The sequence below is a fragment of the Leptonotus elevatus genome, chromosome 11 (assembly GCF_054856555.1).
Source record: "Leptonotus elevatus isolate MCC_2025b chromosome 11, RoL_Lele_1.0, whole genome shotgun sequence".
NCBI classification, from domain to species: Eukaryota; Metazoa; Chordata; class Actinopteri; order Syngnathiformes; family Syngnathidae; genus Leptonotus; species Leptonotus elevatus.
This window is the reverse complement of record NC_141249.1, coordinates 17,650,361-17,663,758: the sequence shown is the minus strand read 5'-3', so window position 1 is coordinate 17,663,758 and position 13,398 is coordinate 17,650,361. Positions and strand designations below refer to the sequence as shown.

General features: G+C 41.4%; 1 protein-coding gene across 7 annotated transcripts in view; it reads right to left on the bottom strand.

The window, feature by feature from the left end:
• Window positions 1–883: 883 nt before the first annotated feature.
• The window catches only part of dab1a (DAB adaptor protein 1a), a 201,436-nt gene continuing 188,921 nt past the window's right edge, over window positions 884–13,398 (bottom strand). For 6 of the 7 annotated variants that reach the window (XM_086088612.1, XM_086088618.1, XM_086088613.1 and 3 more), the window contains 5 exons: window positions 11,480–11,874; window positions 10,329–10,527; window positions 9,128–9,276; window positions 6,441–6,537; window positions 884–2,717 (listed from right to left, as the gene is read on the bottom strand). In XM_086088612.1, the coding sequence (XP_085944738.1) occupies window positions 6,457–6,537; window positions 9,128–9,276; window positions 10,329–10,527; window positions 11,480–11,874 (824 nt within the window). In that variant the 3' untranslated portion in view covers window positions 884–2,717; window positions 6,441–6,456. The remainder of the gene's footprint in view (window positions 2,718–6,440; window positions 6,538–9,127; window positions 9,277–10,328; window positions 10,528–11,479; window positions 11,875–13,398) is intronic. The other variant, XM_086088614.1, reaches the window with a different exon arrangement.

Below are 13,398 nucleotides of genomic sequence, written 5' to 3'. Positions count from 1 at the left end.
CAGGATGGTAACGCAGAAGACGACTTGACTGCTAATACGACAACATACACACAGTACATCACATACCTTCCACACAAAGCCACTTTCGGAATTACTTTAGTCATTGTTTGACCTGGCTGAGGAATTTTGCCAACTTCATTCGATGGCTTGCGTGACTTAAAATTTACGAACGCAAAACTGAGATTTTTTCTCTCCCATTTTTCATGATCTGAACTCTTTTTTTTTTTTTCTACATTAAAGCCCTTTTATCATAAATTGGCAAATCTGCGCAGGTGAGCACTTCTCCTTTGCCGAGACGATCTCTCCATGTCACAGGTAAGATGCTGATTAGGCAGTATGATTACTGCATAGGTGTGCCTTAAGCTTCCCACAATAAAATGTAAAATTAGCAGTTGAGTGAGGTGTGAGGTGGATGAATTATTTCGGCAAAGGAGAGGTGTTCACTAAATTAGATTTGGGCCCATTTGTGAACAATGAGAGAAAAATGAGAGCAAAAATAAAGTGTTATATTTATATTATATTTTTGTTTGGTATAAATATTTGTAATGCAAACATAACATACTGCTACCTGTCAGTTCCACATAAAAAAAAATAAAAAATTCATAAACAAATTAAACAATGCAAATATGTGAATTAATAAAATAAATCTGTCTTTAATATTTTTCCTCACCCTTTAAGATTTTGATTTGATTGTATCTCTATATACGTAATAAAGTAAAAATATCCAGTTTTCTTTATAGCTTCACTCGGTATTTCATGACTAACCGTGAGCACAATTTCTTAATCTTTGGACACTTTGCTAACAAGTGCAAGAATAATTTTAACTGCCCTTCAAGCACAAATTACAACCAACAACAAACATAACTGAGATGTGTTTATTTGGAACAGTAATACATGGTTGGTACATGAAAATTAAGAGTGAACCCAAACATAAAAAAAAAGGATAAATCATTGTTAAAAAAACAAAAAAACACTGTAGAATGTCATATATTTGTAAAGATAAAAATAATGTCAATTTACATTAAGAAACTGTTAGTTGAGGTAAAATCTAGAAATGTTCCCGTTCCCTTTGTTGTGTAAGTCTCAGCGTGTTAATCATCATCATCGTCATCATCATCATCATCAGGGTCCCAAACGAGTGGCATGAAGAAGACTCTGGCCATGAAACAGGGAGTGGCTGGATGAAGACGGTCACATGGGTAAGTAGGCGAGAACACAGTGCAACCTCTAAAGATGGATTCTGGCTAAACCTATGATTGTTTTTCCAATGAATTCTTCCCCATGTGAAATAATTGATGTAAAAACAATTTTTAAAAAAATCACCACACAAGCAGCAATGATGAACGCATGGGCAAATTGACCACGACCCTTTCATATAATTTTTTTTTAGACCAGGAAATATGCAATTGCGAAAACTGATGAGCTTTGAGGCCACCGTTTGATTGACTTGTAAAACATTAAAAACAAAAAAAAAGATGGAATATACTTAAGTGCTTTGGAGGCGGGCGATGACGTCATTCAGTTCCATTCTTCCTTTCGTTACCATATTGTCATATTGTTGAGACCCACGTGCCCGCTTTTCCGGCATTATCATCACATATTTTTCCATATCTGGCAGCCCTTAAGTAAGTGGTGCTTTTTGGGATGTGCATCACCTCAATAGATGTAAAAAGACAAACAAAGAAGAAGCCAATCGCACACATTTTTTTCCTCAATTTTGGATTTTTTTCCCCCGTAGAGTTGTAGAGTGGTGCCTTGCCTTATGTATATATACACATATATTGATACTGCATACATAAATGTATATATACACAGTGTGTGTAAATATATCCATATACACGTAAGTTAAGGTAGCACTGTATGCCAAAAAGGGGGCGGAGCGATGAGCGAGATGGCGCTGTAAAAGAAAATGAGGATCCGACTAAATGCTGAGAAACGCATGCTATTGCTTGGGTTCAAAATTTTTGCATAACTGGAAGCCTCCCTATTTGATGGCACAGACGTCCGACACGATGAAGACGATGGGGTCATGTTTATTTACAAAATGACAAACCTCATGATCCGGATGACTTTAAAGCCACTCTACAGCGCCCCCTACAGAGCTGAACCCCAAACTGCGGCTTGATTTTGAAAAAAATAAAATAAAAGTAATAATCACATTATATTCCCTTCACTTGGCTCTTTTGTTCATTGTTTAATCATCTTCTTCCTGTCATTAGTATTGTACAAAAAGCTATAGAGAATGAACTCTGTGTCCTTTCCACGTTGTCCTGGTCCTTTTAAATCAGTCTGCCAGGAGACGGGTTGGGCCGGTGGTATGCATGTGTGTATGGGCGTGTGTGTGCGCATGGTTGGCGAGTGAGTAGCTCCCAGAGAGTTTGTTTCTGCACCCGAGTCAAACCAACGACGGGCCTCCGCGAAATAAGTCCACACGGACGGCAAAGATGGAGGAGGAAGCCGAGGAAGGAAGGAGAAGAGCGGGAAGAAGCGAGGGAGGGAAAAAGTACATCCGTGTGGATACCTGGTCTGCCGGGAGTCTTGAGCAAAGAGGCAGGACAATCTCTCACACACGCACACATACAAGCAGGGGTGGGATGGGATGGGGGGGGCTCTCCCTCCTCCAGTTTTCTCAGTGCCGGTCCGGGCCGCCTTTCTGTTCCCGTGTGTCTCTATTTCTTCCCTTTGTTGATGCGGGCGTACAGAGGGTCCTTCTTCTTCTGGAAGGGGGGGAAAAAAAACAAAAAACTTCATCAGAATGTACAATATGAATGGTTCATGATTTATTCTGGGGCAGTACAGTGGTGGGTGGGTGGTTAGGATTTATGCCTCACAGTTAAAAAGCATCTGGGTTCGAATCTCATGCGTACATGGATTAAAAACAAAATAATATATCAGAAATCAGCTCATGTTGTGAGAAACTTGCTTATTAGTGTCACAAAACCCTAAGCAAGGCCCACCAAAAACAAACAAACAAAAAACTAGTGTTATTCCTAAAGTGGCCACTGGGTGGCAGTAGCACGCTAGCGTCAACGCCACTCTTCTCAGGCCTCCCTCTTAAAAGCAGGGTAAACTCATACTGATTTTTAGAATGAGAGAAACAAAAAACATTCACAAATGTCTTTTCAGTCCTAACAAAACATGTGTGTATTGTCTTTTCAATTTCAAGCAAGCCCGCCTTTAAGCTAAATTTGAGTCAATCCAGTGTTGAAACGGGCGTTGACTGGACTCAAGTCAAAGTCACGTGACAGGAGTCCCCCTGTGACGCCGATACTCGTTCTAGTGCGCCTGGAAAAGAGCACCGTGACTCATCTCGTCGTGTCTGCCCCTCAATCTCACGACGGGGCCGCTTGTTAGCATCCGTCCACGTAATTACAGTCACCCACGTCAGCTGCCATGAAGACGGCTGAATGGGAGGAGTGGCGGGCGGGCCCATTATATTGCGGAGGACTTCTCTCGCTCGGCAAAGTGAGAGCGCGAGGAGGCTTCCCACGCAAAAACACTCGCCACTCAAATGCACAGGCGGCAAGTTACTTTTAATGACGCACAAGCATCAGAAACAGTAAACCAGAGGTGAAACCCCAATTTGAAAAAACAATTCTGAATCCTTACTTTAAAACCCTACTCTTGGCTTGAAACCCTTTTTTTTTTTTTTTGCTGGTAGAATACTCAATTTAGAAAATATTTGATCGCTGCATCGCTAATTGTAAGCCACGTTTAAGCAATATTTAATTCAGTGATTCTATCGTCTACCAGTAGAGGGAGCCCTCCATCCCAGTATAGGATGGTGTCTATGGTGTCATTTGGCCCACAGAACAACCCAACACATAAATTGGAACCAAAAACCACGCCTAAATTGCCAACCCTTGTTTGAAGCCCTAATTTGAAACCACTCATTTGACTTTGAACGCTTGTTTAAAGCCCTAATCTGTATAAAACCCTACGACCAAGGCTCGAAACCCTATATTACAATGCTAACCGTGGCTCACAACCCGATTTGGAAACAAACGCTTGTTTGAAAGCCTAATATAAAACCCTAACCATGTTTTAAAAGCCCTACTTTGAAACCATAAACCCATCTTGACTTACTAACCCTAATCCATTTAGAACCCTAACATTAACAAAGTCTTGAAACCCCACTTTGAAAACCTAACCAAGGCTTTGAACAAAGTCTTGAAACCCTATCCGTATCTTAGACCCCTAACTTGAAACACTGACATCGTCTTGAAATCCTGCTTTGAAAGCTTCATGTTTACAACCCCAACCCTGGCTTGAAACCTTTACCCAGGTGTGAAACCCAAATTTGAAATTCTAATCCACTTTGAAACCCCAACCTCGACTTGTAAACATAACTTGAAGTTCTAACCTAACCTTTACTAAAAATCCAGCGGTGAAAACCTAACCCTTGTTTAACGCCCTAATTTGCCTTTTTGGAGCTACTATACACACTTGGCTTGAAATTGTAAGAGGGCAGTGTGAGGCCTTGGACGCGTGTTCCTAATAAATTGCTCAAGCGTGTGTCGGGTTCGATGGTGGGAGGGGGGTCGCTGGCGTCAGGACCTGGACAACGACAGCGAAATGAGATTGTTCGGTGAACCGTGACGGCGGGTCGTTTTGCTCGCTCTTTCTCTCTCTCTGGACGCACCCACACCCTACCCGTTGAAATAAAAACACCCACTAGATGAATAGGACACACACACACACACACACAAGGTGAGCAAAAAAGACGTAAATAGGTGAGGTTTTTTTAGCAAATAAGGAGAGGTTAGGGGACGATTTTTTTTGAGTTCCCGTACACACCAACACACATTTTGGCTGCAATATGAGCCCAGTTGGTCACAGTATCAATCACAGGTGTGCTTGTCCTACGGATAAATGGGCCTAATAAGCCGGTGTGTGTGTGCGTGTGTGTTAGGGAAAGTGGATGTGATTGAGCAAGTAAACACCATATGGGAGTAACATCATTGGCAAAGCTGCCCGCCTCCAACACAGGAACAGCTCCGAGCCTCTGGCCAAAACAGTCTATCTCCCGCCAGATTCTGCGCTTTGTAGCCCCCCCCCCCCCCCCTGCGAACCCCCTCTTGGGGATCCCCCCTCCCCGTTTTCGTCCACCTGCTGCCCTTCAGCTTCCAGACCGTCTGAAGATGAGAGGACCGCCGCCGCCCCCTCTTCTCCCGGAGTGGAGGCAGGATCAGGGGGGGAGGCTTCTTGGGTTCGTAATTAACAGCAATTAGGCACAGGCACTCATTAATCTTGGCAGCCCCGAATTAGCTGATGAAAAACAAAAGCGTCCGTCGCCAGCAGGCGCCATTAAGGAGACCCTAAGTCTGGAAGCATCAGGGTGAGGACAACCAGGCTTTTAAATCAGGACTTGAAACACTGGCCAGGGCTTAAAACCCTACTTGGAAATGACTAGCCTGAATTGAAAACCTGATTTGAATTCCTAACTCAGGGTTGAAACTGTAACTTAAAACAGTTACTCTGCCTTGAAACCATAATTTAAAGCCCCCAAACCCTAATTTAAAACATTGCCTTGAAATCCTAGTCTGGAATCCTAATACTGGCTTGAAACCATACGTTGAAACCCTAACTCTGACTTGAAACCCTACTTAGAGACCCTAACCCTGGCTTGAAACTCTATTCTGGAATTCTAAAACTCTGATTTGAAACCCTAACCCAGGGTTGAAACCCTACTTACTTGTCTTGGAACCCTAATTTGAAACATTAACCCTGTCTTGAAATCCTGCTTATAAAACCCTAAACCTGTTTTGAAATTCTAGTCTGGAACATTAACACTGGCTTGGCCTGATTTGAAACCCCAACCCGGGGGTGAAACCCTAACTTTAGGTCTTTACCCTATCTTGAAACCCTACTTAGATACCCAAACCCTGGCTCGAAACCCTCATTTAAGAACAACTGGGTTTGAAATGCTGATCCAGAATTGAATCATAACTTTAACCCAGACTTGACAAACCTTGAGACACTAACCCTGGCTTGACAAATCAACTCTGAACTCCTAATTAAGAACCCTAACACAGAGTTGACACCCTAACTTAAAATCCTAACCCAGGATTGAAGGAATGCCATGAAAGCTTAACCCTGGCTCGAAACTCTAACCCTTGTGTGAAAGCTGAACTTCTTAACCTGGCTTGCAGGCGGTCTAAGTTGAAACACCCAACAGGCTCTTCTTGCTCGCCTCGTGTTGCACTTGCTGTCACAGTGTGATGCTTGCTCTTGGGGGGACGGGGGTTGTCCCACAAAAAGCTGACACAGTGTTGCACTACGGTCACATGATCAACGCGTGACGGACGGACACTTGCGAGCCCTTGACACGTACAGTATTCGGAAGATGCTTAAAATAAGAGTCAAAGTGAGGTAGAAAAAAAGTCAAAATGGATGAAGAGGAGACGTGATGGTTTTGCTTTTTGTGGTTTTATACCTACCGTGCCCTGCTGCTATCTAGCTCCCAGCCTCTGGACTGGTCTGGTCTGGGCTGGGCCCTGTTGGCTCACTGGGGCAGGGCGACCCAGAACCACAAGCCTACCAGCGCACGGCCCAGCGGGAGGAACAGGGAGAAGAAGAAGAAGAGTGCGAAGAATTAGGGAAGGGAAGCAGCTGCAAGTCAGACTACAGATTGTTAACAAAGAAAGACGAGGAGGTGAAGTGGAAAGAAGAGGAAAACAAACAGGCAAGTTAAAAGCTACAAACACTACCCACATCCGAGGGAATGAATTGCAACGAAATCCTCAAAATTCACCAAGAAGCTGCACACAATTCGACATACAGTATAAAATAATATACATGTTTGACTATCTGATATTAATTTTTGCCTTTTAAATAACATTTTCATTGAACTCAGTCAGACACAGACAAAATACAAATAAGATTATTACATTATTTAATTACAGTATAAATATCAAATATTAATTTGATTAAATATGAATTAAAGATACAAATATGCATTACAGACATTAATATTGCATTTTTATGCCCAATATGAACTAATAGTACTACCATATTTTATAATATTACAAATATAGAATAGTATTTATAGTTTTTAGTATTTATTTCCATTTTTTTAAAATAAATGAAATTATTTTTGAATATTATGGATTTAATGCAAATATTTGTATTTAATAATTGTATTCAAAATATCTAAACAAATACATTTTATTACGATTTATAAAACACATTCAGTAGAGAAATTATTATATATTAAATAAAATAAAACTAATAAATATTCATTTATTAACATTTTTAGAATACTGTATATAAAGTGAAGTATCGAATTTCTAAAATCTAATATTAATGGTTTTATTTTCTATATTTACGGAAATATATTTTACCTAACATTTGCTTTGTAGTAAAGTACATTAAAATTAAATAAACGTGAACATTTTTAAACATCAAATCTAATTAAATCAATTAACTAATATGACCTTAGACTATAAAACTAAAATAATGTCACAAATTAAAACAATGAATTATGTAACATTTGATTGATTGATTATTTCTTCATTTTCACAACAGGGATTTCATTTGAAATGCGATTTGCTAATATATGCCTGCATTGTCACAAAATGGAGACATCCTTGGAAGAATACCGAGTGACAATTGCGTCCTGTTATGCAGTATTATTAAAAAGTGTCGACAGTCGCAAACAAACATGAGTAACGTGCAACACACACGCACACAAATCACAGCGCGTTCCCTCCAAGGACCTGCTGCGTTTCACGGCTCGCTTCACAAAAAGCACCAAGCTTTTCTTTCTCTCTTCTGCCTTCACTCAATCACGCTTGTCTTTATTTTTGTGACCTTTTCATCACGCCGCCGCTCTTGTACACTTTTTATTTTGTAAAGCTTCTTTGTGTTATTCAGGCAGGCCCGGTGACATTTGCAGGGTTGTAAAAAAAAAAAAAAAAAGTCTCCCTCTCCCTCGCCCTCTCTGTCTTTTATTTTTTATTCTCTCCTAAAATGGCTGGATTGGAGGCATAAAAAGAAGAAGATTGTTTCACGCCTGGAGAACGAGCGGTGGCGAGCAGAGGAGGAAGGGCTTGAAAACGAGAGTGTCATAAGGGTAAGAAAGATCCAGAGAAGGTCAGCAACGCTGCACTGGAGTGAGAAGGGAGCTGCTTTAGACAATAAATATTAACTACACCGCCGGACATCGCCGCTTCCGTCTGAGCTGTCTTTTTGTAGAGATGGAATTGAATGCTTTCAGTAATGACAGCTTGGCGACTCTCTATTCGAGTAAAATCATGTTCAAAACATGCAAAATGTTCCAGCGGGAACTTTGATGCTAACTTGCTAATAATTAAGAATATTACACAACATATTAGACATGCATGGTCATGAGTAACAGCATGAAGAAGAGGCAAAGAAGGTGCCTAACTAATCTCCAGTCATAGTGGTCGAAAATATGTGTGGTGAAAATTGTTGCATGTATTGCTGCTCCCGATGTGTTGAAGTAGCAGTCGTTTATAATAAGGTTTATTATTACCACCGATGCTAACCGCCGTGAACCTGCCTATGGAATTTGACATTATACATTAGCATTAAGCTAGCTTACGTGAGATAAAATTACATGGCTTGGGTGAACAATTTGGTGTTTAATCATTTAATGTTAAATTATTTGTTTAATGTGTCAGTTTTACTGTAAGACTGTAAAAAAAAAAAAAAAAAAAAGGATTTTCACCTTTTACATGGGCATGGAACATTTTTTATCATCCAGTTCAATGGAACGCATGCACAGTCTTAGCAAGGAGAAAAATCCTCGAGCCATTCGCGCCCCCCCATATTGCTTATAGATGCCACAAGGTGGCAGCAAAGCAGTATTTTGTGTAAAATAAACTCCAAAACTCAACTCAAGATATAGGTCCAAGGCACCAAGATTCCACAAAATGGCGGCAAAGTAAAAAAAAAAAGTAAAAAAAAGATCGGTCAATCAGCCTATAATTAATATACCTTCTGCGTGTGTAGTGTGTTTAGTATCTGCGATTATTATGAATAATAGTCCTTTGCAATTTGGTTTGACATACAAATTTGTTGAAGTTAGCGCATTTTTAGCAGGTAGTTGCTAAAAATGCTAAAGCACATGCATTGCCATGGCAAATGCGGCGGGCAAACTTACAGCATCTTCCTCCCCGCTGCGGCTCGGGCTGCCTTCCGCCTCCCCAAACGAGTCGTCGGTGGGCGGGTCGGTGGCGTCCGTAGGGGGGTCGCTGACATGCGAGGCGGACGATTTGGAGGGCGAGCTCTGATGGGGAGCCGGTGTGGGAGCTGCAAGCCATAAAGTGCGGTCATACAAGGTACCTAGGAAGGCTTGCGTAAAGAATCTCAGATGAAAATGACCGAGTAGAAGTAATTGTCACCTTGTAGAATATTACTCCAGTAAAAGTGATAAAGTATCAGACATTTTAGTGTTTGCAGTGATAAAAAATTGTCTTTGTCATATATTGTATGTTAAACTTGTTTGTGGAGTAAAAGTGAAAGTTGTGTGAAATATAAAATTGAACTAATATCACATATACTTTCTAAAATAAATAAATAAATAAATAATAATAATAATAACTAGACTAAGTGCAATTTCTGCAGAAGTTGCGTGGGAATGCTGGAAGCTGAATGCTAATAGCTAAATGCTAAGCTGAATTCTTACAAAGTAAATTGAAAGATAAATTATGTGAAAATTACAAAGTATTAATTGTACGTACTTGAACCCGGGAGGTGTGAATTTTTGAAGCAAGTAGAAATGTATATGGAAAAGTGTTATCGGAAAGTACCCTCCATTCATTTAGAAGTAATGATATCCAATGGAAAAATGCAAAAAAAATTTTTTTTCTCAAAATGACTCAATAGCGCCACCTAGGCATGCAGTACCCCCATTCATTTAGATGGAAAAGTGGAACTAATGATATCCAATGCATTAAAAAAAATCACTCAATAGTGCCACCTAGGCATGCAGTACCCTCCATTCATTTACAGTTTGTATACATTTAAAGCCCTTAGCATAATTGCCATGAATATCTTTGCAATTTACAGTCATAGTGAGTAGTATAAGACAGCTGGTAATGATGATCAGGAACTTAGAATAAATGAATGGGGAAAAGTTGATATGAAACGTTAAATTGTGCCAATACTGTAAACGTTTTTTTGCGTGAATTTTTGAAGCAAATCTGAAATTTGAACGGTGTAAATCGGGTGTATAATGTGGGAGTTACTGCACGGCAAAAAAGTGAGGAGAATAAAATGCTATAATAAGTAAGAATAAAGAATCTCAATAATAAACACAATTCTACATGAAGAGTTGATGACGACGCCCGCGGCCGACTCACGAGAGTTTGTGGAGGGCGTCGTGGAGGTGACCGGCGTCAGGTTCATCTGGGAGATGTCGAAGTCGTCGCAGTCGTCCGTGTCCTGGGCGGTGCCGACGCGACTGAAGTAAGTGCTGAATGCGTGTGAGGTGCCCGCTAAGCTGGGCTGCTGCTCGCCCTTCTTCGACGGCATCGCCGGCGGCTTTGCCAGCTGAAAGTCCTGAGATAAACACAATGACTTTGTTGTAACTTTACTTGTCACGAGTCTTGTTAGAAAACCAAACGTACATCCACGGCCGGAGTACACGAGTTCTCACTGCGGGCTTAGACGTTTGAATTTTATCCACTCGCAAACAGTTAGCAGCTGAAAATTGCAAAGACAAAATCCATTGAACAGGGTTTCTGCAGTTTATCTAATCTAATGTTTTTTTTAAATGCTACTTGAAACAAATCATTACATACATATGGATATATTTATATATTAGGGCTGTCAGTTGATTACAATTTTTCATCATAAATAATCACATGATTTTCAGTTAACTCACGAGTAATCGAAAAATAACCACGTTATATCTGTGTTATATCTGTTCTAAATGTGAAAGATATTTTTCCAGTTTTTCATACTCTTGTTAATTAAAATAAAAGAGGGCAAATATAGTTCATGGGTACAGTAATTTTATAAAACGCGAACAATTGTCATCGATTTGTGTTGAGATGATTTCTGCCACTAGGTGGTATTAGTGTTTTATGATGGATGTTGGACTAGTCACCACCGGTCCCCATAAATACCGTACATATATTTTTCTCACATTTATTATTGCTATATTGTGTTATTGTATTTACATTTTTAATGTCTCTTGACATTGTATTTAACACTTCTACTTCTACTAACTTCTTAATGTCCTTTAAGGCCGTAAGTTCAGCAAAATTCATTTAATGACTTTTTAATGAGCCGCGGAAGTGCTGCTCAAAGGTAAAATTGATCAGCAATTGGTTGCAACAGTGGTACCCAAATTACGACTTTTTCAAGTGAGCTTAAAATGGCCGACTTTCTGTTTAATGGATACACACACAGTGCTTATAAAATTGTTGTTTTTTCCAGACAGGTTGAACATTTTGAATTGACAATTTTACACCTACACAAAAACTCCCCAACTTCTTCCAGCTCGTACCTTAAACATCTCTTTGCTCATCTTCTTCGCCCGCTCCTCATGTTGCGGACTCGACGACGCGGAGGGAGCCGCGGCGTCTGCACCTGAATGTGTTTCGCCGGCCAGCGAGACGGCGGGGACGGGGGCGAGTGCTTGGAACATGGCGGCGGGCAGCGTGCCCACGGGCTGGGCGGGGAGGTAGGCTGCGGGGGGGAAGGCTCCGGCCGCCATGGCCGCCCACTGCTGCTGCGTGGCGGGGAAGATGTTGGCCTGTCCCCAGATGAGAGGCTGGCCGCCCGGCAGCACTTGGGCCACCGGGCCCAGAGGGGACTGGACCCCGAAGGCCAGCGGCGTCTGGGCGGCAAATGCCTGCTGGGACCAGTGTCCGGAGGGAACCGCCCCCATTGTCATATAACCTGGAACAAGGCAGCAAATGAGAGAAATGATGTCTGTGGAGAGTAAAAATAATTCCCACACATATTCATGGTTCAGCCAGCCAGACCCAACAGAAAAGTAGTGCTTTGGCACCATCATGTGTCAAGGTGTCAAGGAACTATGATGACATGAGGGGATGAGATTTTATAAACTCATTCACTGTTAGTCCAGTTAAAATGGATTTTAGACGTATATAGCCGTCATTGGCAGTCAAAGAGTTAAATAGGCCAAAGCCATGTCTAACAAAAAAGTAGTGCTTTGACAACATCTCGTGGCATTAAGAAAGCACTTTTGTGTGTGTATATGCTGAATAACTCACCGACTTACGTTTTTTGCGTTCCTTTTGGAAAACTACAATACTAAAGGAATAGGAAAGTAGAACCCAATGCCTGAAAATAAGGCCAGTATCTGCCACATACCAATACCTGGTATCGCTACTCGCCCATCCCTACGAAAACTTTGGTCTGGAAAAAATAAACTTCTACGGAAGAGGATTAGGGCCAGTGAAGAGAAAAAAAAAGGCTTGGCAAATTTAAATGCAGAATTCTGCCTTTAATTACAGAATTCTGACCTTAAAGTGAAAATTCTGACTTTGTGACGTAGAGCTAAGAATTGTGGGTGGAAGTCAGAATTCTGAGAATAAATGAGAATTCTCATTTTAAAGTCAGAATTCTGAGATGAAAGTCAGAATTATCACTTTCAAGTCAGAATTCTGAGAATAAAGTCTGAATCCTGCCATGTGCCAACATTATTATTATTATTTTTTTTAAATCTTCTCTTCACTGGCCCTAATCCTCTTCCGTGAACTTCAAACCCAGGACAGGTCATTCGTACCTGAAAATGGACGGACGGACGAGTATTTGGAGGCCGCCGCCCATGCAGCACCTTTCCGAGGCAGATTGGGGCGCAATTAAAACACCCCCATCTTTTCTTCGACGCACAAACTCACACACACGTAGATAATAATCCATGCATCACCAGAGAGCGCTGCCCTACTTGCGCCTGCAGCTAATGTAGCATCTCTTCATGGTCACGGTGAACTAGCATAATTACCTCCGGAATGAGGCGGCGGCATTTCATCGAAACACACTCATTAAAAACGGCTGAAAATCCATCAGCGAAATCTTCATCGCCGACACACCGGCTCGTCTTTCCGATGCCTTGCGCCGCTGACATTTGCACCAAGAGGGGAGAGGCGGAGTAGGGAATGGCGTTCGGGGTCGAGAGTCTGTGCTCACGCCTCATTCACACGCAAGTACTGCGACGAGCGAGCCAGGGGTCGCCGCCATCTTTCTTCTTGGCCCGCAGGTAAATCAACAACATCTGAGTCAGCGGGCTAATGATGCATTTTATATTCCACACACAGCCTACGCCACCTCCTCTCCTCATCAACATTTCATTTCTATTCCATCCCTCTCTATTAATCACATCCTGTTCTTCCTTCTCACCTCTGCCGAACGGCTATCTTTGACAAAAATGAACTTAGATGGATGGGCATGAAGTAC